At 46.4% G+C, this 26,605-nt stretch overlaps 1 protein-coding gene across 1 annotated transcript in view; it reads left to right on the top strand.

The window, feature by feature from the left end:
• The window catches only part of CD36 (CD36 molecule (CD36 blood group)), a 468,975-nt gene that overhangs the window by 396,749 nt on the left and 45,621 nt on the right, over positions 1 to 26,605 (top strand). The window contains exon 10 of the mRNA XM_085652881.1: positions 7,493 to 7,566. Coding sequence (XP_085509007.1) covers positions 7,493 to 7,566 — 74 coding nt within the window. The remainder of the gene's footprint in view (positions 1 to 7,492; positions 7,567 to 26,605) is intronic.

A 26,605-nucleotide genomic window follows, 5' to 3' on the forward strand; every position in this document is an offset into this window, starting at 1 on the left:
CCGAACTGCCAAGCCTGGCCTTCCCTGGACCGGAAACAAGCATCCTGGGACCGGTTTCGTGGTTACACCCGTCATCAGCAGGCTAGCGGTCCAGCCAAAACTGGCATGGTATGCCCAGACGTTGGTCCTTGCTCATTCAAGTGCTGAACATGCAGCTCCATCCGTCAAAAAGCAATTATGCTCCACTTTGTGCAAGCTAGAGCATTTTACATGCTCTCGCTTGAACGATGCGGAGCCGAGTTTGCTATGGCCTGTCGGGAGTGGTAGTGCTCTGCCAAGCCATAGCAAACTGCAATGTCGGTCATTATTGGCTCCAAGAGGAGGGCCCGTGGCCCCCCCCATTGTTTGATTTAGCGCCAGGGAGGTTGTGGGCCCCAGGGCTGCGGGTGGGCTGGGGTTCCTGCATTGTTTTTGGTTAAAGCCCTGGGGAGGTGGCAGTCCCCCATGCTGCAGGGGAGTTCACACAGCCCCCCTGCATTATTTAAATTTAAATCCCGGGGATTTGATGGTCCTTGGGGTTGTGGGGGCTGCATGCCCCTGATTTCAAGATAAATGTTGTGGGAGGGGTCCGCGTGGCCACGCATTCTTTAAATTAAAGCCCTGTGGAGGTAGCAACCCCTGAGGTTGTGGGGGGTCCAGGAGGCCCCCCTTCTTTTAGCATAAAGCGCTCGGGAGGTCGCAGTCCCCGAGTCTTGGGAGCCCAAGATGCCCCCAAATATAATTAAAGAAGCTCCAGAGAGGTGGTGGCCTCAGGGCAATATTTTACCCCCAGGAAGGGGGGACCCATGCACCCCCCTCGGCTCCTGCTTGACAGATCACCCCGAAACTTTCAACACAGCAGCTGAACCAAAAAGGGGATGTTTTTCAAAACTTTCATGAAGATTCGTCAAACGGCATCAAAGTTATTGGCTAAACAAAAAATGCTTTTCCTGTGGAAACTTTGGCCCTAACTATAACTACCTATTATAGACATTTAGTGTGAAAACATCTTTTGGGGGGTGTAGACCCAACAAGACGCATCCTTGCTTAGCTCCATACGGGGCTCTCAGCAAGGGACATGCGGGTTCCGTGGAACCCTTCTCAAGCCCCATGGAGGCACACCATGAGAAACACTAAGCCTCTTGACTTTGTGGAGTTGATGTGGATCTCCATGGGTAAATAGAGCAACCCCCTTGGTGCTGCAACTGCCGCTTGGTGTAAATGCAGGATGGCATCGGCTACTATGAACTGTACGTGTCTAGCTCTTTTCAATAATGATATAAACATTTTTACGAGGAGTCTGGCCACGAGCCTTAACCAGGTTTGGCTGGAATTTATCTCCGCCTTTCAAATAAGGTTTGTTTGTGGATGCTATGCTTACGATATTAAAAGGCTGGCAGTAAATCTCATTGACATAGCCACAAAGAATAGAACTCAGATGATCCTTCACTTGCTTAATGCGGAGAATGCCTTTGACAGAATAATTTGGTGATATATTCAAAAGGTCCTTTCTAAATCTTCCATAGGCCTGGTCATGCCTTCTTTTATCATGGCCAATAATGTAAGTTCAGTAGCTCAGATCAAAATCAATCGGTAACTGTTGCATAGCTGTTATGTTCTGAGTTTTAATGTTCTCACTACTACTATGGAATGTTGAGTAAAGTGTTACTTGGTGAGCATTCCAGATCCCTGCAGTTGCTGTGTGGGATCTGGAGCAGTCACCTGGGATTTCTGTTTGCTGTTGTGTTCAATGGAATAAACTTTAAGCTAATCTCTGTAGGAGAGTAGGATCTGCTTTACATGGTTACCCCCACTTTTTGCTGGTGTTTCACTGTTTTTCTACTTTAGTCTGGCTGGGACCCTGATATTCAGGGCCCCAGCCTAGCTGCTTCCGCTCTAAATTGATTCCATGTACTTTAGGTACACTCCAGATTGGATTCTGGGGTACCCTTGTGAGTCCCTAGTATATGGTATACTATGTACCCATGGCATAGGTAACCCAGAGGCCTACCAGGGGCTGAAGCATGTATTGTGCCACCCCTGGAAAGCCCTCCAAAATGACACCACAGGTCTGCTACTGCAGCCTGGGTAAGGTGGTGCATGCACCACTTACTGAGGTATAGGTTCACTATACCTCACCTATCACTGCACATAAAAACCTATCAGTCACCCCTATGGCAGACCTTATCAATCCTGAAGGCAGGGTGCTTGGTTATATGTGAGAGGGTGCCCAGGCATGAGCTGAGCCCCTCTGTAGCCTTCGGAATCTCTTCCTCAGGGTTGTCAGTGGTGCAGCCTGACCATATACTCTTAAGTGCATTATAACCAAACGGTAAATGCGAACTTTGGACTGGCTGCACGGAAACATGTTGTGATTGGTGTCAAACACTTTGGAATCATACCCCCACACCAGTAACTGATGTGGGAGTATGATCCCACCCTTCTAAAGAGAGAGACATGACAGCACCGGTATACCCGGTACCAACTTAACTGAGCCCTGGCATCACAAAATGGATGCTGCAGCCACAGACATGAGTCTGGCCTCCTGCTGCTGACCAAAACTCTGGCAGGGGAGGCCTGGACAATAGGTTTCCTGTCACAAGGAGGTGTAACCACCTCCCAGACAGGCTGATGTGTATTGGGGCTGGGTGGAAACACTCTCAGAGTGCTTTGAAGTCCAGCACTGGGCGCACATTTGGTGTCCCTGTGCATAGTCCAGCTCAAACCAGTTCAAGGGGCTTCCAGCCCCTGCTCTAGCATGAAACTGGACAAAGGAAATGGGTGTAGCCACCTCTCTTTCCAAACCCTCCAATAGATGGGTCCCTAGAGTAAGTCCAACCTCTTCCTTAGGTATAAGTAAAGAACCCCTGGCAACAGGAATGGAGATATCCCTGGACGAAACTCTGAAGCTGAATCCTGGAACTTCGACGCTCTACTCAAGATTAGAGGATTGAAGAAATCTCCCTTGGGGTCAAGGAGTGACTCCCCTGCTTGGCAGGCACCAACGAAGCATTTTGCCAGTCTGCATCTACAAAACTTCCGCCGGACTCCGAAGTAATTGCAGCCCAGGAAGAGGATTTCCAGACTTCTCACAGGCCGACCCAAGTACCCAGCAAAGCTGAGACCCGCAGCCCTCGTGAGTAATGTGGAACCAGAACTCCTGGTCACAGTGCACATTTGCAAGTGCATTGACTTCTCGACGTCTCTTGAAGTCGTGCTTGGGGTTACTTGTAGCCCCCACCTCAGGCACCATCTGCACTGACGATTGTGGGCCTACGCTCCACGAGTGTTCCGTGAGCCCACTTCTTGCATTTCAGCTTGAGGCTCCTTCTTGATCCCTGGTCCATTGACTGGTGGGTCCCTGTGAAGGCAACTATGATTGTCCTTGGGCTTCCTTGGTTGCTCCAGACGTGCCCTGACTCCCCACCGCGTGGTGAGTCCCTCAGACCTTGCTGGTCTGCACCGAAGCATCTTTGTCCTTTCTGCGTGGGTTGCTGTTACCAAGGCTTGTTGTGTCCAATCCGGGCACCAATGCTGCAGCACTCGACATCCTCTGTGGGACATCTTGAATCCAGCTCCTGGTTGACCACAACGCCTCCTGGTCCTCGTGGCTGAAGAGTCAAGCTTCACCTTCTTCACCTGAAATCACCCGACTTTGGTGGGCATTCGTCTATCGTGCTCCTGGTCACTGGCAAGTGACCCAGACTCTGCCCCCTCTGCTTTCAGGTTCTTCTTGACTTCGATCCAGGCTTGGATGTCTTCGGACACTTCGCATCTTCCCGGCAGCAGCACTTCTTTGCCAGCTCCCATTGAAAACGACGACGCGACCCAACCCAACACCATTTGACACCTAGGCACCTGGCTTCCCTGGGTGAGGTAACACGAGTACTCTGGTGCTCCCGTGGGTGTTGACCCTAGAACTTCCTAAGTCCCAAAGGGTTTGGTCCTGACTCATTCCTAAGTGTCCCTAATCTTTAAAAATCTAACCGCGACTTTCCCCATAGAAGCTAACGGGAGCTCGCGGCTGTGTTCTCACACTGCACACGGCCACCGTGGGTCCCCTGTGTCACTACCATGGGTGGTTCCTTGGGGTCCCAGTGATTCTACAGGCTCTAGGCCTTGTGTCTAGTTAAGTCGTGGTTCTTATACCACTATTTTAGTATATGGTTTGGCTCGCCACTAGGGCCTGACGTGTATTTGTGCTATTTTACTGTACTATTTGAAGAGTAACTTATGTGTTTTGACCTCTAGCCTCATAAAGAGTCTAGTAGAGTGTGTTTAGAAATAAATACATATATTTTATATATATACCTGGTGTGGTTGTCTTACATTTAGCCATTCAAGAGACTTAGCCTGAAGGCTGCTCTCCATAGCTACCACTAGGATAGCTTTCAATAAAGGTTGTCTTTAACCTATCATCAATAAGGAGTTGTTTGGACTGGTGCCCACTATAATTAGTGGACAGCATATACCAGACCAACTTCTCACAATCTTCCCTATCGTTCAGCGGTATTTAATGGACACAACAATACCATTCAACTTAAGCTGAGTATGAGACAGGGATGTCCCTTTTAATATTCAGTCCAGCCAAGTAACCACTCATTCAGAGAATCACCAATAATCAAGCTATACATCACACTGATTTCAAAGGCAAGATTTTCAAACATATGCTTTCTGCTGATGACATTTGATGTTTCCTGACTAACCCAGCTGAGTTCATTCTAGCCCTAAAGGAAGAGCTGGCAGCCTACTCTAAAGTGTCTGGCTTTCGCCTTAATTTGTCCCAAGTCCACGAAGAAGGAAGTGGTAGATTCGACTCAGGGAAGTTTTTGATCACAAATTGGAGCCCTTACATCATTTGGAGATATGGTTACCTGTGCGGTGCAATGCCCTACATAACTGTAATCTACCCCCTTTGTTGGACACTCTTTTTAAAGACTTGCATTGTTGGGGCAGGCTTGACTTGTCCTAGATTAGTCGAATTAAAAGCATCAAGATTAACTTCCTCCCAAGTTTACTATATATGGCACAAACGCTCCCTCTGGCCATTCCCAAGCCAACCCTATAAAAAATACACACTTGTCTTTTGACCTTTATATGGGAGGGCAGACATCCTAGAATTGCAAATGTCACCCATACCTAACTACTGGAAGGGCCAAGTCGGTATGGATAGGGTCACATCCTTCCCATCCTCCCTCACCATGTTGACATACAATCCTCATTTTTCACTGGGGCATCATGACCCTCTCTTCTTAAATCCAGAAGCGTTGGACCCATGCAGATTAGGAGATTTTTTTTTATATCGGAAACCTAAAAACTATAGAGGCCTTTTACCAAATACAAAGACGAGATAAGTTGAAAGTAACACAGGCCTTACACTGGGGACTAAAGAAATCAAGGTGGGCATGAGTTAACCTTGGTGGAGTCTGTAATCAATCAGCCTTCAACCGAAAGGGCACTTTCTGCTTATATTAAATTTTAGATACAGACTCAAACCCAGTACGGCACAATTGTATGATAACTGGGATGAGGAATTTATAAGTGATGTAGCTGAGGATGAGTAGGAGACATTTGGCGAAGAGCTGTGATGGCTTTCAAATACTAGAAGAGTGCCTTCAAGTACTCACCAGATGGTACCTGACTACGGCTTGATTTGAGGCCATGTTTGTGACCATTGATAAGTGCTGGAGGGATTGTCAGTCGTTGAGCACAAATGCTCACATTTGGTGGTCTTGCCCACAGGCCCAGTCCTATTAGGCTAACTTGTTAGACCTTATTAAAGATATTCCAGGAATTGCTCTCCCACGCAATCCAGCTGTGATCCTGTTGGGCCACCGGGGGGAGAATATGGGCCAGCTTATTACGCAATTTCCCATAGCAGTTAGACTAACCCTAGCCCATTGTTGGAATCAGAAAGCCTCACCTCAACTGGGCTTATGATAGGTGACGTTCTGGCACATATACACAATGGAGAAATTGACTTCATTATTGTCAGTTAAAATGCACAAATTTGATAAAGACTTAGATGCCATTCAAGGCGTAACTTCGGACTAATGAAGTAAAGGCATTTGTGGCCCACAATTTCCCCAACCCACATATTCAGGTTGGCTACAATGCACCATTGTCGGGAGGTTCATATTGTATTGATATGTGTTTTAAAACTTTAAAATAAAGTGTGGAAAAAAGAAAGTAGCTTTTTGGGGGTAGTTTTTGTAAGTACCAATTTAAAATATTAGGCATCCTACCTTGTGGTCTACAAGGCCTACTTAGGGTTGACTTATTTCATATTTAAAAGTAGGGTCCTTTCCTGTCAAAAGTTGTTATTTTGATAGGTTCACCTGCAGGTTTAATAACTGCAGGAGTCAGGCTACGCCTGTAGGCCTGAAGCCATCATTCCTTTGTCAGCATAGTGGATGAAACAACATGTGCTTTAGTCCACATGTGACATTTACATTTTCTATGCCATTGATATGTATCTTGCACCATATACTATGGCCTTTCTGGATAGTTAAATATGCCAAATAGTAGTTAGCCAATTTTACCATGTTTTAGGAGTCAGAGCACATACACTGGGGACTGAACAGCAGTGACCCAGTGTGTAGAGTTCAAAATCCAGCACCATAGGTACAAAAAATGGGAACGCCCTCTCAAAAAGAGGCACTTTCTCACAGTGTGTTTCACCAATGCAAAATAAATCTAACACGTAATAGCCATAATGATAATTTCATCCTGAAAGATGTCCAGAGAAAGGTTCGTCCTTAAGAAGGAAATTGTCATTATGACATTTTCCTTCCAAGATTTTCTTTACTGTTATCATTTTTGCAGTAACAGGTCTTTTATTCTGGGAAATGTGCTGAGAGCGCATGCGCAACAGAACCTTGCTAAGGATGGGGCAAGCACCAGGCGGAACTTTTCTTACGGAATGGGGGGACAAATAGGGCTTTGCCTTAGTGGTAGGGGATGGGGTGAGCAACAGGATTTTATGCGGAGCTAAGGAAAGTCAATAACAGCTGGACATTGACCCACAAGGCATTCTGCTGCTGGGGGAACAGATTCTTCTAGAGTCCAAGCAAAGGAAATCACGATTTTAACTTCAGGAAGTTCATAAACTTCACAGAATTTGAAATACTTTTCTACGTTTGTATTGACCTTTCCTTCGCAGCGTTACCCACCCTCGCATAAATATCGTAAAAAAATGCTGGTAAAACATGAGAATTAAAAAATAAAATGACTCGATTTTGATAAGTAAGTATATTAAATGCAGTTAGTAATTCTTATATAACATTAATTTGCTTTCCAACAGGATTCTTTGGCATACCATCGTTTTGCAATTGTTTAGTGAAAAAACACACATTGCAAATTATTGGCTCACCTATCATAAATGCTGATTTTATATTGACACAAATGATTTTCAATGTGGATTATTGACTATGTTGTTGCTTTCAAATGAGTTGAGAATGGTGAATGAGAAAAAAGCATAATTCCTTAATTGTTTGACATTCATTTTTTTCAGACGACTGGATTTACATTAAAGTATTCCCAGAGACTGCAGATCAATTTGATGTTTAAGCCTACAGATAAAATTGAGTAAGTGTTCATTTTCAATTAGTTTTGTATCTGTTGCCCCTTTACTTTGTGGGCCTCATCTAAAGCCAGTTTTAGCCATCTGCAGGCATCAGACCTATTGTATTCAGTATAGATGAGAGTGGGCTTTGGGTTCACCCTTTACTGACGATTCAGCAGCTTACTTGTCAGTGCTTGTTTAGTAATAGTATGCATTGATTCTGGTAAGGTTTTTGCAACTATTTTAAACATGTCTTCAGCACAACTTTTGAAACGGTACTTGCTTTAAAATAAAAAAATGGAACTTTGGCATTTTAAAGCGCAGAATGATATAAAATCCTTGTCAACATTGATCCCGATTTGTAAAAGGAATTTCCATGCGTAAATTAGACTTAGCCCTGGATAGGGGTTTAAATTAAGCATGCCTAAGGTGTGAATATAGGGCCTGATTCACGAAAGTAAATATACACAAGTCTATTTGTACTATACATGGGTGTAACAATTTCTTAGGGCCCTACTACGAGTCTGGAGGTCTGAGGACCGCCAGACTCGTGGTGGTGCAGCGTTGGCGGATTCAGCTACCGCTGCACCGGCAATCCGTACGTCCGATTGTGACTCAGGAAGTTCGACTGCCCTGGGACCACCGACTATGCCAGGGAACCTCCGTTCCTTGGCATAGGAGCGGCAGTCGGAGGCCCCAATATACTTGGTGGGACAGGCATAGTCCTGCCAAGCATATTACGAGTTTTCTCTCAGCCAGGGTTTTCATGGTGAGGAGGAAACAAAGGGAGCCCTACAGGGCCCCCCTGTCACTCAAACATATGTGGATGCACACAGGGGAGCATAACACGTGCACCCTGTGTACATGCACATAGGTTCCTGGACGGCATTGCCACCGCTCCGCAAAGAAGTCGTAATTAGGGCCTTAGTGTTCACCATTTTTGTCTGCCGGTTTACACCTAGGTGTAGCCTTACTGGTCCCCCCTTAAATGAGAATGGTGGAGCTCGCTACAAATCTCTTTACGACTGTAAAGCTACTCCAAGAACATTTTATCACTATAGTTTACATGCTGCCTAGTTGGCATACATGTCCACCACCGGGGCAGAGACCTCCACCATGAAGATAGAGATCTACCACATGAAAGCATAGGGAACTGTATTAATGTTTATTAATATTATTTTAAATAAATAAAAAGATTTTAATGTACAACATATGTGTAAATAAATGTTAAATATTTACTGGGAAATAATAAAATACAATTTTACAACACATTAACTTCTTAAGTGAAAAGTGTATGAAACAATAAAATAATTTATATACCTTATTCAGTTTAAAATATGATTTTTTTTAAACACTATTTTAAAAAACAGCCAGGCCCTGCGCCCAACTCCCCGCAGGCAGCCACTCAGAGGCAGCCAACGCCACACCATGGACGGCCTTTGCTTATGCATGGTGTGGGGTTAGCCACAGGGTCTGTGTTGACGCCAATTGGCCCCCCTCCTCAACCCTCAAAAAGCCTTGGGGGACCCTATCCTCAGGGCCTTTTGTTTTTTAAAAGGGGAGATGGGGCCTCTTGATCCCTTCCCCGAGCCTCATTAGGTCCTAAGGACCCCATCCCCAGGGCCTTATGTATTTTACAGGGGAGGGAGCCATTTTCAGCACAAAGACCCTATCACCGGTTCAGAAATCAATTTAATATGGGGAGGGGGTGCACGGACCCCCTCCCTGAGCTATTTTTGGCCCCAGGTACACCATCCCCCAGGGCCTTTTAAATTTTTAAATAGGTGGGCACGCTGGTGCCCACCCGGGACACCCACCAAACATCACATGTTCGGGCTAGCAGGGGGAGCCACATCGCTCCCGCAGCCCTAGCCAGCTCTGCACAGAGTAGGAGGACAGGAGCAATCTTGTGATCTTATTCCCTGCCCACATCAGTGCAGGCAGGGAAACAGATCACAAATCTGCGTCCAGCTGGTGGGAGCATTTGTAAAGCTCCTACCCATTGGGAGCAGACTTTGGGGAGTTTCAATAGTGCTCCCACCAGGTGGGAGCAAACAGAAGTTTCCCTGCTTGCTCCAGTGCATTCCGGGAAACTGCTGTGTCCTGGAGGTGTGCTCCCTGGGACACAAGTGAGCCGGCCTCGGGAGATGGGATCCCCAGCGCTTAAAACAGCTCAGGAGGGGGACCGCGTGCCTCCTCCCCTTAATTAAACAATGCGGCACTGGGCTTACATTTTGTTTTTTTTTCTTGATCCTGCGGACCTGGGGGGGGATATACTCCCCTGCACACTTTGATCACTAATTTCTTTAAAGTTCAGAACAAGGAACTAAGAGCCTGATTATGATGGCGGTCAGACTTTTGTCCAACTGCCATCCTGTCGGGAACAGGACCGCGTGACTAGCTGTTGGCGATCCTGCCATCGGGATTACGATGCAACCACCTTCAAGGCGGTCGCAATGTGCATATTTTGTATTGCGGCATGTGCTACGGGCTGCAGCACACGCCACAGTACAAAAATAACACATTTTGTGTATCCCTGCACTATGTGGCAGCCACCATGCGATGCCTGCCACATGATGAAGTGCTATGTAGGGCCCATAGTGGAGGCCTAGGGGGAAGGGTGCCTGCTACAGGCCCCCAAGGCACTTTACTCCTGCCTTTTCATGGCGGGTTAACCGCCATGAAATGGCCTGTGGAAAGGGACATTGCAATCCCTACAGTGGTCCTGAGCAGGCACCACCACTGTTGTAGGGATTGTAGTCCCTCCGATGCACTAAAGGGCTCATTGAGCCCGTCGGATGAATGGCGGTCAGTCTCTCCGCCTGCCCTCCATCCACCTGCCATCATAATGTGGTGGGCGATCAAGCAGGGTCTGATGGTGGTGGGACGCCACTGACGGCCTGATGGTGGCGGACCCACCGCCATCGTAATGAGGCCCTAAGTGCCCAAGTCCTGTAATGGCTGCCAACAATATGTTTCTGACAATGTTGGCAGCCAATCAGAGAGCTCACACCTGAGCAAACTGTCTTGAGTGAAAGAAACTCCCTGGGCCAATCTGAAGTCCCCATTTTCAAATGGACGCTCCTGCGAGCCTCCCGTGGACCTAACCGTCGAAATATAAACATTTTTATATCTCAAAAACTGCCAAACGGATTTACACCAAATCACAAAAAACACACTCTGTTTACCAATATCTAGCTTCCTGCCAAATTTGGTGTAACTCCATTTAGAAGTTTTTGCTGTAGCCCTGCCTAAAGAAGTCTATGGAAAATGGGATTTTGAATTTTGGCTTCCCCCTTTTGTCTTAGCCACCTCTTCTGGATTACCCCAAAACTGTCCATGCACAAACTAGGCAGAAAGAGCACGTTTTTGGAAAGTATTGTGGAGATTTGTTAAATAGTGCCAAAGTTATTAGCAACACAAAAAACATTTTTCCTATTGAAACGCAGATTTAACTATAACTGTCCAGTGACAGCCGCCGCTTGTTAAGAAAAGTATATATATATATATATATATCAGACTTAGAGTGATGCATACATTTTGCAAAAAAGAAGCAGAAAACTCAGGGTAGTTCTCTAGTTTATGTGGAAAGTAGCTCCTGTACAGAGCATCCTCAACACCAGCGACACTCTAAATTTGCTCACCTCAAATGTCTGCTTTTCTATCAAAGTCTTTAGGTGTAGGATTAGCACAGAGCCATCCACGCCGAGATAGGAAGGAACAAAGTCTTTTGCCATTTCTATGGCAAAGTTTTTAAGCATAAGGCTAGCACAGTGCTATCCATGCCGAGTTGTAAAATGACAAAAGCATTTTACCAGCCCAGGCACAGTATTATAGCCTAGGTATATGTATCAAGACTAGGGGTGGTCAGAACTTGCAGAGTTTCACTCTGGTCAATTCCGCAGTTACCTAAAAACTCTGCAAGATTCTGCAGAGTTCCACGAGGGGGAGAATTCCGTATGTTGCGCAGCTCACACTGATTTTTAGCGCCGGTAGCTTGTCCTTCGCTGTAAAATCAGCACGTATAGCACCATGCGAGGCACAGAGAGTGCTGCTTCTTTCTGCCACTTGAGTAGATTTTCTACTCTAGTGGCAGCGATTTCAATGCAAGCGGCCACTTTCTCAATGTGAGCGGCAGTGACCTGCCACAACCGCCCGCACTGAGAAATCTCGCATGGAGGCTGTTTAGCAGTCAGTTTTCTCGCTCAAGCGTGCCAACTTACCATTGCTGAGCCACTAATGAGACAAAACTCTTCCACGTGGCAGTTGGTAGAGTTTTTCCAAAACTCCTCACTCTAGGTAGAGCACGAAGTGGGCAAAACTCAGCAAACTCTGCCTGAAGAGGAGTTTATCGCCCGCCCACCCCTATTCAAGACAACACCCTTTGAGGCTTAGAATGCAGCATAAATTATGCAAAAAAGAAAGCAGGGTACTACTGACACTCTGAAGCTGTTTACCTCAAATGTCTGTTTCTTTAGCAGAGTTTTTAAGCATAGGATTAGCACAGTGCCAACCACTCCGAGCTAGAGAATGACAAAGCCTTTTGCCATTTTACAGCAAAGTCTTAAAGCATAGGATTCGCAAGTGCCATCCACACCGAGATTAAAAATGACACTCCAGGCTCAGTATTATATCTTTGGATTCATAAAATACCATCCAGGCCAACCTGAAATGAATAAAAGCATCCCCTGACATATGTGTTTTGCTTTAGTTGGAGAATTTCAGGGAGTTATAGTTTTGTCCAGACACAAGGGAGCACTAAGGAAGAAATCAAGCAAATACCCTTTTAGGCTTAGAGTGGCACATAAATTATGCAAAAAATGAAACAGGGATTTCTGGATAGTTCCCAAGTTTAGGTGGAGGTCAACACCTTTATATGGAACACCCTACAGCACCACTAATACTCTGATACTACCTGAAGGCGCGCCAAAGGCAAGCCTGTCTGCACCCATCCGCACCTGGACCGCGCCCAGCGCCGGACCCCCTGACCCCCGTAAACACCGTGACGACCGCCGCCACTACGACGCCAGCACCCTCCACGTACTCAGTGCCGGCCGATCACACACCTGCTTCCTGGCCACCCCGAAGTGCACCCAAGGACCCTTCTCCTGCCAGAGCTGCAACTTCACAATCCTCCGAGCCGCCAACTCGCCTGCCGGGACAGGACGCAACCACCTCAGATGCATACTACTCAACACCCGCTCCACCCGCAAGTAAGCCATTGAGCTCTGGGATCTACTCGACACATCCTCCCGGACGTCGCCTTCCTGACTGAGACCTGGATGAACCCCACCTCGGCACCCGACATCACCATAGCCATCCCGGACGGCTACAAGAGCACCCACAGGGACCGCACCAACGGAGTATGAGGAGGAATCGCCATCATCCACAGGAACAGCCTCAGGATCTCGGCCAGCACCGATGACTCCCTCAGCACCACAGAACACCTGCACTTCCAGATCCACATCGACCACAAAACCCCCCTCAGAGGAACTCTCATCTACAGATCCCCCGGACCCCAGCCACAGTTCAGTGACTCCATCGCCGACTTCGTCAGCATGCACACCCTAACGTCCACGGACTACATCCTCCTTGGAGACCTGAACTTCCACCTCGAGAACACCAACGACAGCAACTCCACCACCCTGATCGACAACCTCGCCATCCTCGGACTCAAACAGCTCGTCAAAACGCCCACCCACTCCGCCGGTCACACGCTCGACCCCATCTTCTCCGCAAGCAACCACATCACCTTCAGCCACACCACCGAACTCCACTGGACCGACCATCGCTGCATCCACTTCACCTTCCAGAAACCCACCACACACCACCACACACAACGGACCCCCCGCTGCAGCTGGAGCAAAGTCACCGAACACCAGCTAATCACCACTCTTGCCCGAAACCCACCAACCGAACCCAGCGACACTGACAATGCCGCCCGCAACCTCAGGCAATGGATCGACGACTGCACCAACACTCTCGTCGATCAAGAAACCCTCAAACAGTCGCACCGACAGAAAAGCCACCTGGTTTACCGCCAACCTCCAGGCATCCAAGCAGACCTGCCGGAGGCTCGAGAAGAAGTGGCACCACGAACGGACACCGGACAGCAACGCAGCCTACAAGAGCGCCATCTGCAGACACCATCAACTCATCCGAACCGCCTAAAGAACCTCCTTTAAGGAACGCCTCGACAACAACGCACACAACAGCAAAGAGCTCTTCAACATCGTGAAGGAACTCTCCAACCCCAGCTCCAACACCAACTAGATCCTGCCATCGCAAGACCTGTGTGATTCCTTAGCCACCTTCTTCCATCGCAAGATCGCAGACCTCCATGACAGCTTCAACAACCAGGCCCCCCGACAGTCACCGGCACCTCAGACCTGCCGACCCCCATCCACACCAATACCCTGCTCGCCTGGTCCCACGTGAACGACGACGACACAATCAAATTCATGAACACCATCCACTCTGGCTCTCCGTCAGACCCCTGCCCGCACCACATCTTCAACAAAGCAAGCTCCACCATCGCACCCCACCTCCGCAAGATCATCAACCTCTTCTTCAAAACCACCACCTTTCCGGAGAGCTGGAAGCACAACGAGATCAACGCCTTACTCAAGAAACTCAAGGCAGACCCGAAAGACCTCAAGAACTTCTGGCCCATCTCCCTACTCCCATTCCCGGTGAAGGTCATCGAGAAGATCGTCAACAGTCAACTAACCCGCTACCTCTAGGAGAACAACATCCTGGACCCATCCCAGCCCGGGTTCTGCAGCAACCACAGCACCGACACTGCCCTCATCGCTGCCACCGATGACATCAGGTCCCTGCTGGACAAGGGAGAAACCGCGGCCCTCATCCTCCTGGACCTCTCAGCCGCCTTCGACACTGTCTGCCACCACACCCTACGCACACGCCTCCACAACGCAGGGATCCACGACAAGGCCCTGGAATGGACCACCTCCTTCCTCTCCGGCAGAACCCCTAGTGTCCCCCTCCCGCCATTCCGATCTAAAGCCTCCAAGATCATCTGCGGAGTACCCCATGGATCATCCCTCTACCCGACACTTTTCAACGTCTACATGGCACTGCTCGCCCACATAGCCCGATCGCCGATCTCACCATCATCTCATACGCTGACGACACCCAGCTGATCCTCTGCAGTACTCCCAAGGGATCGTAGGAAAAAAAAATAGTTGCCTCCATTTTTATTTACAAATAACAGGGACTAGGGGTCAATACATTACATTATTTGAGGGGGAGTGCATGGTTACCCTTTACCTGAGCCGATCATGGCCCCAAGGACCACATCCCCCGGGCCCAGCATTATTATCAAAGGGGAGATGCCTTTGACACCCCCTCCCCAAGCCTATCATGGTCCGGGGGATCCCATACCCCAGCATTATTTTCAAAGGGGGTCGCATGGCCCCCTTCCCGAGCTGATCATGGCCTCTGGGACCCCATCCCCCATGGCTCGGATGGGTACTGGGAGCCAAAAATGAATAATAGTTAAGTGGCAGGAGCTTCTCATATATTATTCGCTGCTCCTTCTAGGAGTGCACCATAATGCCCTGCGAGGGCTTTTGTGTTCATATTTTCTTGAGCTAGGTGGTGCTCCGAGAATAGGGAGGGGCACCACCAAGCCTTTTTTAAATGTTGTGGGGGCCTGCATGGAGTTCAGCAGCCCCCCAGCCACATACAAAAAACTGTAAATCTCCTTGGTCATTAAATCCATGATCCAAGGAGAGTTTACCAGATTATAGCTCTCCTAGCTAGAGCTATGTTTTCTTCGGCAGAGGGCAAGACCTTCTTGTGGTTGTTTTTTTGATTTGCATTTTGTGGGCTGAACTATTTTTTTTTAAAGAATCTGTTTTATTTTTTTTAATTAAAACTTTATTAAAAAAATTGTCACTAGTATTAAACATTGCATAATGTGAGTTACTTAAATATACATTTAATTACATTTATTAGTAATTTTTGGATACGTAAGATAGATCTGCTTTGCATATATGTATATATTGATAGCTCAAACCTTGATTAAGCCAATAGGCACACTTTTTATAGTTTGGTGTTTTGACTGTTTGAAAAAGTCAGGAAGTCTGCCTGAGTGTGACCAGGAACTGTGATACCAACCACATGCTGCACATGCCTTTGGCCATGCATGGCATGAGGTTTCTTGTCTGAGAGGGGCTGGATGCGGGGCCTGGTGGCAGTGCATGACATGGGGCTGACTTTATGCATAGTAATAAAAAAAGATTTACATTACAAAAATCCCCGAAACGGACTCAAAAAAATTAAAGTTGAAGTGATTTTATAGTTTGGGTTTCTGGTTGGCTAAGGTATGTACCCTGGCCAAGTAGGAACCACAATCTTAGTCAGGGTAAGTCACAACACACTATTAATTATCTGGTGCTCACCCACTGGTAGCCTGGCACAGATCAGACAGGGTTAACTTAAGAGGCAATGTGTAAAGTATTTGTGCAACATTTCAAATAGCAACACAGTCAAAACACCACAAAAGACTCCACATCAGGTTAGAAGTGCATAGAATAAATGTATAAATAAAACAAGACCAAAATGACAAAAATATAACAAGTAGAAGTTGAGATGTGAATTTTCAAAGAATAAACTGTAGAATAGTGCTTTGAAGCAATAGAGCGATAGAGCGGATACAGAGACCCACTTTGGCCAGCTGAACAACAGTACCTCAATCTTGGTTTACGTCGACGTTGAACAAGATGAGTGGCACAGCCGAAACGATGCATCGGTGTTGCGCCACACAGTAGGTGACATGCATCTAAATTCTCCCCACAATGACGGCGATACGTCGTTCCCGAGGTGGGATGCACTGATTCTGAATGCGTTGCGCAGCTACTGCTCCAGCAGCAGAAGATGCATTGATTCTGAAGGCGCTGTGCTGGCTCCGATTAGGGTTGGGTGGTTAACTCCTCTCCGTGGACAGATTTTGCAAACTTTTGGTAACTCGCACTCCACTCAGAGCGCGGATTTCAGTAAAAAATTCTGATTCCACCCGTAGCAGAGTTTTCCCCCACCCTTAAACTTTATAGCAACTCAGTCAACAATGGTGTGGTGATCATACTTTCCAAAAGTTCATAGCACTGCAAGGCTGTTTTTATTTGCAAAGCACGACATTTGCCGCCTTTCTAACACTGAGTCTTATCAGCAGGGCAGACCTTTTTAGGTCTCGCCTGATCCAGCGCTTGCGCTGATCTGGCCGAGACATTTTGTATACAGGCTTTTCAAAGTGCTGCCGTGGCCTAAAGCTTCAGTGCACGTGAACGTGCACGCGCGCAGCCCCATGTGTCTTTCCAATCGCGATCACTTTCACTTTCGCGACCGCGGCCGCGTTGCCAAAGCTTGTTTTGTTGCTGCTTAGGAAAATACATTTTCCATGAAAATACCCAACTCTGATAGCCTGGAACGCTGTTGATTCATTACCGCAATACTCGTTGCGCCGTCTCAGAATGAAATATCGAAGCCAAGATAGAAACCACTGCAATCAATAGCTGCTTGAGTCCAGCTGAGGTTGTAACAATGCTATTCATATTACAATTTTCTGCGCATCAACTGTCCAAACACCACAAGCAAAGCTGTAACCCAATCATCTAATCAGCTGTTTACTTCTAAAATCTAACGCCTCCAGGAAGAACGATTTAGCCATTCCTTATTCTATGACGTAAGCTTTCCACACATGCATGTGTTTGTGTATGTACTAAATATCACAAAACACACAATTATGAAACGTGCATTCTGCGCAAATGAACCACCAGTAATTAGAAGAACCTTCCGCGCGCCTGTAACAAGTCCCGCTTGTCACGGGAGGTGCGCGGTGTCTTGGTCTGAAAAGTGCAGCGCCGTGTTTGGCGCAGTAGGGTTGTTTCTGCACTATTCTGAATGCTTCACGCCATACACCAGGCACTTACCAGAGTAACAAGAACCGTATACTCTCTCTACATCCTCGAGGTTATCCGGGCACCTCCATCTGAGACCAGACCCAAAGAAGTGTCGTGTCGCACTTCTGTAGGTTCCCATTAACATTACTAATAACGAGGCTTGGAATTCCCGAGGGACAACATGGCTGCCTTGGTTAATAAAGGTGCTATTGAACTGAAAGGGCAAACAATATACAGGAAAGCAATGCACCTGGGACACATGAAGGACATTTACATTAGTCAAGGTTTGCAATAAGGTCCTTTGACTATGCATGTTTTAAAAAAACCTAGCCACTGGAATTTCGGGAAACTTAGTCATGCGTTTGCATATGTAGAGCTCCCATGGACTCGTGCCTGAGAGTGATTGCACCTGTTGAATGTATTTCTGTAAGGCGCATTCACCAAACAATAGGATCAGTCATAAAAATGAGTTTTTCGTCACTAAATATTGGCCTGGCGATGAGGCCACGAGCTATAAGCATCTTTCGTTCCTGTTTCCATGCACGGACCGAGCAGGAACATTTGAGACGCTCTGCACTATGGAAACAAAGACTCGTTTACTAGGAACAGCCATCCTGGGGTTTACAGGTTTGTTCTACATCACGCGTGCTACTGTGCCGCTATCTTTCAGAGGGAGGCCTTCGGACCACGGGGGACCTTCATTTGAGGGATTCCCTGATGCCGCTTAAAATAGCCAATGTGATTGGCTTCTGAATTTGTAAACAGAGAAGTCGAGGCTTTGAACTGCCAGGTGACTGAGTACCACAACAAGGGGATTCAAATATAACCGCAAAAAAAAAAATGCCTTTAAAAAGAACGGTATTCCCCAAGTGCGATGTAAGTGATCGCAACAGAAGGGTCCCGAATAATTGCTATTGTGACAATACTTGCTCTGTAAACCGAAATAAATTGAACTGCCAAAGTAAACAAAGCGAACTTGTGTCTGCCTTGCAGGAGGATAAATGTCATGGCATGCAGAAGAATGACAAACTTTAGTAAGTCAGTATAATTAACTGCCAACGCACATCTATTATATATTGTTTTACATTTCAGAGTGGGAAGTCTTAAGTATGTAAGCCATGGACACTATCCGTGCCCATTACATGTGCAAGGAAGCGCCATATCTCCAGGTACTCATAGAGCTAGGCCATTCATTGAAGCCACCATCCACTGTGTGAGGTTGTGTCTTGTATCGCCTCAGTTGAAGCAATTGTCATAAACTTCCACATGCGTTTTTATGCGTGTATCTAGTTACGTATTTGCATTTATTTAATTGGTAAAGCACTGCCTGGGGGCGTAACTCTCCCTTCGTAGCGCTGATGGCTGCATCGATGGCAGTTCTTCTCAGTCACATATCGCCATCAGGTCTCGCCTTTGGGGCCTTATAAGTGTTTAGCCATGCAAAAGTTAATGTTGTTGCACCAAGGATATTGTGCTGCATAACTAAATACTTATAAGGTCCCAAAAGCGAGACCTATTGGCTATGCCAATGCTTGTTTAAATTACAGTTTGTTACGGAATCCAGTCCTTGCAGATAGCCCACAGGGCAGCATGCTGCGAAGATGTGGTGCAAGGGTTAAAGGTACGCATGTTTTCCTTGCTTTGTATTACAGCTCTGGAAATACATGGGCAGGGGTGTTCGGGAGCTAGTCTGCTTGCGTCCTCTTATCCCGGAGCTCAAGGAGTGGCGGGGTCTAGATGTCTTAGGGGCATATTATCAAGAAACGGCGTTAAAATTATCGCCGCTTTAGCTGCAGTTTTCTGCCGCTAGAGCGGCGATAATTTTAACGCCGTGTTTGATAATATGCCCCTTGGTGCCTCATGTGGACCCTTTAGGAGCGTGCTCTTAGCCCCGGCCACAGAGGCAGCTCCAAGCTATGGCATCATGGGTGGAGATGGTGGGGGGCCAAAGCTGTCACAAGTTCAGAGCAGTGCGAGCTCTGAGTGGCAGTGCGTTGCAGCACCTTGGTGAATGGACAGCACCCCGTGAGAACAGAGCACCAGAAGCACCCAGGGCCAGCCTGGGACCAGGTGCATCCACAGCACGCCAAGAGTGCTCAGGACCTGCAACAGTGGCAACTCCCAGTGCTAAGAACACTTCCACCAGCAGGTGGATTACCCGGCCCCAGCAACAGCCCAGGACCTGTGCCACCACAGCACACCTTGACAGTAGGGCAGGACCTAGTGTAGCGGCAACACCCAGCACCTGCACCACTCCAGACCTGAGGAGCGCAGCAGCATACGCAATAACCACGGATCTTCTGCACTGTGTGACCCGAGGAGTGATCTGCAACAGACCTCAGAAGTGCACGGCAGGTGAAACACCCCTGGACCTCGTGCACTGTGAGTGGGACCCGAGGAACGCACAACCCAAAGAGCACGGAAAACACCTGCAGCACTGCAAACCTGTGGAGTGCGCTGCGGGCGCAACACCCCCAGAGCACACAACTTGTGGACCTGAGGAGCCCACAACCTGGGGAGCACTGAAAACACCTGCAGCACCGAGGCCAACCACTGAGTTTAAAGCCATACCCTCATTCGGACTACCCAGCAACAGGGGCCCCCTGGAACAGCTCCAGAGCTTCCGACGCCGGAGGTACCGCAGAGCACCCCGCATCAAGGTCACTGGGAGCTAACAGTACTGGACACCCCAAGGGGTTCTTGCTTCTCAGAGCCCCAATCACACCTGGAAGCTGATAACACCAACTCCTGTACCAAGAGGGAACACCTCTGAGGCTTCAACACCTGGACATCTCTGTTGGCGACTTGCTGCCCCGTGGAAGAAAAGGACATACACACCTTGCAGGAAGAACACGGGCTTCCTGCTGAGACTGAACACCCCCTAGGGGCAGGTGGCTCAGTAACCAGGAGGGGTGGGCATCCCTGTGAGGAGTGGAGGTCCTATGAGCAGCACTCTGGGGAAGGGCTCTAAGCTCAGGTAATCGTCATCATAATGTATGGGGCAGGCCCAGGTGTGCCTACTGTAACTTGGTGACAATATATCCAGTAACTGGACAGCATTGACTGACGGAGCTCCTCTAAACAGAGCACAGTCAGTCACTGGGCAGCTCACGAGGACCACAAGTAGCGACCTTGGCAAAGGCGAAGTGAGCATATTTAATGGGCTATGAGTACATGGGCAATGCAGGCAGTCCCCGGGAGCAGAGATGCTGAGAGAACAGGCAGTGACTTCAAAAACACAACCATGTCCTCGGTAAGAGCTCAGGCGAAGACGATATGGAACCCCAGGTGCCTCAGACAGCAGGAGAGCTCAGCTGGGGGCACAACTGCGACACAGGGACAATTAGTGCCTGGAGCAAGCACATGTAGTGTTTGGTATGCCAGATGGTACATGGGCAATGGCTGTGCGAGAATGAACAGTGGCAGGAGCTAGAGTTCGCTAACAGTAGCTAGTAGAGGATGGCTAGTGGTTTTAGGGATCTCAGGTAGTGTGTGGGATAGAATAGGGGAACACACGCAGTGACTGGAGGGTGCAAACTCAGTGAATGGAGGATGCAGAGACAGTGACTGGAGGGTGCAGAGACAATGACTGGAGGGTGTGCAGATACAGTATCTGGAGGGTGTAGAAAGTACGTGGAGGGTGCACAGAGACTAGGGGTGGGTGAGTGGAGCAACTCCGCCCACCAGCGGAATTCTGCAGAGTTCCACTGAGTTTTTATGCAGCTATGTGAAATTCAATGTAGTCCAACACCGTGAGCTCCACCCATCCCTAGTTCCGAGTGCAATGCACCGGCTTCGTTCCACGCTTTGACGAGGATGCATCAGTTCAGACTCACGCAAAGGTGAAGATGCGCTGATTTTGATGAGGATGCATGGGTTGGCTAGAAAAAGCACCTTAGACCTCACTTACAAGGATCCAGGATAGGGTGGCACCACTTGGCAGGGCAGACTCACAGCTTGCAGAGTCCAGATGCAGGTAGTTTGAAGTATTTTGTATCCCTGAGACTTCAATCAGGAGGCAAGCCAGCAAGCGCTTGGAGTCACTCTGAGTTGAAGAGATGCAGGCCCAGTCCTTCTCACCCAGGCAGGAGAATAATAGAGTTGCTCAGCAAGGCAAGAGTCCAACAAAACAGCAGTCCAGCAGAGTAGCAGTCCTTCCAGCAAATCTGTTCTTCTTCCTGGCAGAGTGATCACAGGTCCCGAAGTGTACTAGAGTCATGATGTCAGAGGTGCAGTATTTATACCCAGTTCTGCTTTTGAAGTGGAGGAAACTTCAAAGAAAGTTTTGAAGTGCACAGAAGTCTTACCTTCCTACCCTGGCTCCAGACTCACTACAGGGGCGGGGGTATGCAGCCCTTTGTGTGTGGACAGGACACAGCCCATTCAGGTGTAAGTGTGAGGCTGTGCCCAGCTCCTCCTTCCCATCTCCCAGGCTGGCCCATCAAGATTCAATCAAGCTCCCTTTATGTGTGGCTGTCTCGTGGGAATACACAAAGCCCAGCTGTCATAAAACCCAGATTGAATAGAGACAAGGCACAGGCACCAAATGGCTAAAATAAGTAAATGGCAACTTTCTAAAATGATCTGGGAGATAAGCAAATTAACTTGTTACGCTCAAGGTGTCAGAAGCGTTTGATACAACATAATATTGGTGGCCTTTTATGGTGGATGAAGGGGTGTACAACATCCATCATGCCGCATAATGGGCTGGAGATGGGGAAGGGTATATATAGCATGTGTGAAAAAAGACTCACCTACCGTGAAAAAGACCCAGTGAGGTCGAAACGCATTGGTGTAGCAGTGTTGTCAACCAAATAAAGAATTAAAAGGATTACACTGAGTGCGGCATCTTTTGGACATAATTGCAATTGTGGGCTCTAAGGTTCAGCCCATTGCCAGCACCCACAGGAGAGCGCTTTAGAAATAACCTATTTGCTTGAAAAAAAAGAAAATATATATATTATATATCTATATCTATCTATCTACCTCTCTCTCTCCTCTCTCTCTCTCGCTCTCTCTTTATATATATATATGAGGTAGCTGTTCGCGCTTTACAAATATCAGTATTATTATTATTATTATATATATATATATATATATATATATATATATATATATATATATATATATATATATATATTACCTACTGGCGGTCGCCAGTAGGTAGTTATAGTTAGGACCACGTTTCCATAGGAAAACCTCAACATTCTATTTTGAATAACTTTGGCGCCGGTCGACGAATCCTCGCGAATTTCTCAAAATAGGTGGGGCGCTACGCTCCGCTCCTACCCTGAAAGTCTCGGGGGGATCCGTCAAGCGGGGGCTGAGATAAAAGGGGGGTCCCAAAACGCGTTTTTCCCATGCATTTTTCCATAGGACCTTTAGAACGAGCTACAGCCCGAACGGCTGAACAGAATTACTCAAAATTTGGCAGAGAGGTAGTCCCTAGGTCAAGGAAGTGCCTTTTGTAGGTTTGGTGTAAATCTGTTCAGTAGATTCTGAGAAAATAGCCTTTAAATCAATATATATATCTGAGCCCGCTTACGGTACGCTTACCGTACACTTACGGTAAGCGTACGGTGGCGTGCGCGAGCGCGATTCTGATTGGCTCTTAGATCTTAGTAAACATTCGAATCGGCCGAAACCAGGAAGCGGCGGCCGCCATTTTGTGTATTTCACTCTGAAAAAAAAGAGTGAAAACAAGGAAAGGGGGCAATGAGGAGAGTTACAGACCCCCTAACATTTGTAAGGGGGTCAAAGAAGGACAGAAAAGTACAAAGAAAACATTTATTGATTTTAAAAAAAATCACGGGGTACGCGTACGGTAAGCTTACGGTAAGCGTACGGTAGGAAAAAAAAAAAAAAAAAAAATGAAAATCAGATTTAAGTGTTTAGATATTAGGGGGCTCTAAAAAATGATTTTTTAGTGGTACCTACAAGTAAGTACCGATGCAGAGTCTAAGGTTCAAGAGGAAGACTCTGTTCCCTTCAAAGCAGAAACAGATTTGTTGACGTGCTTTCTTGCTTTGTCATCGCACCGCGTGCCCACCGTGCGTGCACGGCACTAACTGCGTAAAGTGGGCGCGCGGTGCGCGAAGCGCACCGCGTGCTCACTGTGCGCGCACGGTGCGCGAAGCGCACCGTGCGCGCACGGAACGAACTGCGTTAAGTGGGCGCGCACGCCACGAATGGCGTAAAGTAACTTAGCATTTAAAAAACCGTACAAATTCACTGAAAAAACCATAGGTTTCACACACGTTATAGTTAGGAATTAGCATTTAAAAAACCTTGCAAATTCACTGAAAAAACCATAGGTTTCACACATGTTATAGTTAGCGGAAATTTTACTGATAAAAAACCAATGAAATTCCCCCGTTATAGTTAGTGCAGGCAACTATAACTCACGCGACCGCAATCTTCTGCTGATGACATATGTGTCTTTATGAAAAAAAAATATTTGTAATATATGTATAGCTAAAAATGTATGGAAGAAGACATGGGCAAATAAGTGTCTAAATACAGTATTAGCATCAGCAGAGGATTGCGGTCGCGTGAGTTATAGTTGCCTGCACTAACTATAACGGGGGAATTTCATTGGTTTTTTATCAGTAAAATTTCCGCTAACTATAACATGTGTGAAACCTATGGTTTTTTCAGTGAATATATATATATATATATATATATATATATATATATATATGATATATAAGATTATTTATTGATCTCCATGGATGTCAGTAACCCATATACGTCTATACACCACCAAGATGGGATGAGAGCTCTGGAACATTTTCTAGGAAAGAGACCCATTGAATTCCATACCCATAACAAAATGCTAATTGATCTAACTAAGTTTTGTTCATATAACAACTACTTCTTATTCCAACAACAGGTCTACCATCAGGTGAGGGGCGTAGCAATGGGCGCAAGCTTTTCGCCCAGCTACGCCTGCCTCCATATGGGATGGTGGGAGGAGATGGTCGTAAAAATCACGTATGCTGAGATATTGTCCAACAATGTAATCAGATGGGTCAGGTTCATCGACGATTTATTTGTGGTCTGGCGGGGGAGAAACAGAGTGCAGAACAATTAATTAATAATTTAAACAATAACAATGTTAATATCCAACTCACACATTCCATTAGTGAGAGCACAATTTGTTTCCTGGATGTAGAAGTGTATGTTTCAAACAACATTTTTGAAACACGCCTGTACCGCAAACCAACATCTGGGAATACCATTCTGCACTCAAGCAGTTTTCATCCGAAGCATACAATTCTTAGCATACCCTATGGGGAAATGCTAAGAATTCAGAGAATATGCAGCAACGAGTCAAATCTAATAACAGCACAGAATAAATGTAAATCTCGCTTCCTAGCAAGAGGGTATAAAGAAAAGACGATAAATGATGCAATAAGTCAAACCAGAACCAAAACACGGGAAGATTTACTTTTCAAACCATCTGCCAGTAAAATCAAACGAGCAAATAGCTCAGCCACAGAAAGCAGCCCTCGCCTAATTATCACATATAATTGACAGAAGGACAGCCTGCGAAAAAAATTGTTAAAAACAATTGCCACCTAGTGCAAAATGATCCGATTATACGGGATAAAATGCCAACTACTCCCCTAATCACATATAGGAAGGCACCGAGCACGGGTGATTACTTAGTCAGTAGTAGTCCAGTAGTAACAACAAGCACTAATTGGCTGTCCAACCGTAAGGGTTTTGTTCGCTGTGCATCTTGCAGGGCATGTAAATATGGTGAAAGTAAAACGTCATTTTCAACATCATTCAAGGACAGACCCACGGTCATAAAAACATTTCTGACCTGCAAGTCACCGTGTATGTGCTGGAGTGCTCTTGTGGACTGCGGTATGTGGGAAGCACAAAACTGCAGGTCCACAAGAGGATACTCCAGCACATGCGGGCCATCACCAATAAAGATATGACTTATCCGGTGGCCCGCCACTTTGAAGAGGTCCATGCCAGTAGTTTAGACCATTTAATATATATGTAATAGATAGCGTTCCTCCACCAAGAAGAGGAGGAAACAGGGAGGCTTTTTTAAGGCGACTCGAAACAAAATACATCCTAATTAGACAGTAAGAGCCCGTATGGGCTCAACACGACAGAAGACTTACTCACCTGGCTTTAATTGCAGTAAAAGTAGTTTTAATCTTTGATTGGTACATACCAGGAACATATAAGAACATATATTTTTACCCATTATGGTTTTAGAATGCTGAATCTCATCCCTAAACCAATTTCTCTCTTTAGTGTAGTTGTTATACATGGGCTCATGTAACTATACACGTTTTTATATATTGCATAGATGAAGGATCGAGGAGGATTTGGAGACCTGGGGAGAGATGCTTGAGAGGGTTCTGGAACCGATGCCTATGGCTACGCCGTAAGAGGGTCTTAAAAGCTGAGGGAGGAAGTCGGTGATGGGGAGATGGGACTGCGGGAGGCTAAACTAAATATCTGGGGTATTATGCTGTCAAGTATGCTAGAGTTTCAACTAGGTCAACACATAGCCAATGATGTACTGTTGTACTTGCTAAACTGGAAATGTAAAAAAAAAAAAACTTAAAAAAAACAATTAATACATTTCATTTATAGAATTATGCATTAAAAATTTAATTTGCTGATTAATGTGTTTACAATTTATATTATTATTTCTAGGCTAATAAGAATTATTTTATGTTAATATACATTTTTATATTGCTTGGAAATATTTTAATTTTCTTTTATAATAATTATTCAACTTTTTAAAAAAATTCTATACTTTACCATAGAGAGATCTCTTCACTGGTAACAGAGACATCTGCCTACATTTGAAAAGTTACTGGGAGCAACTTTAAACGCATAAATCCTGTTCTAGCATGCTTTTGTTTTCAGAGGCTGGAGACGTGTGTTTGCACCTACGAGCAAATTTACTCTCAGAAAAGGTGAATGGCAGAAAAGTGTAAAGTTACTACTGGCTGCAGTATTACATTTATGTATGAGTTAATCCAAATGTGTAAATTTACTTTTGTGAATAGGCTTCAAAATGCCTAATCCAGACCTACCTGAGTTTGAATAAATGACACTGTGCATCCTGATGCATGCTATGTCAGACCTGTGAAAAAGTAGA

This window comes from Triturus cristatus, chromosome 4_1 (genome assembly GCF_964204655.1).
Source record: "Triturus cristatus chromosome 4_1, aTriCri1.1, whole genome shotgun sequence".
NCBI classification, from domain to species: domain Eukaryota; kingdom Metazoa; phylum Chordata; class Amphibia; order Caudata; family Salamandridae; genus Triturus; species Triturus cristatus.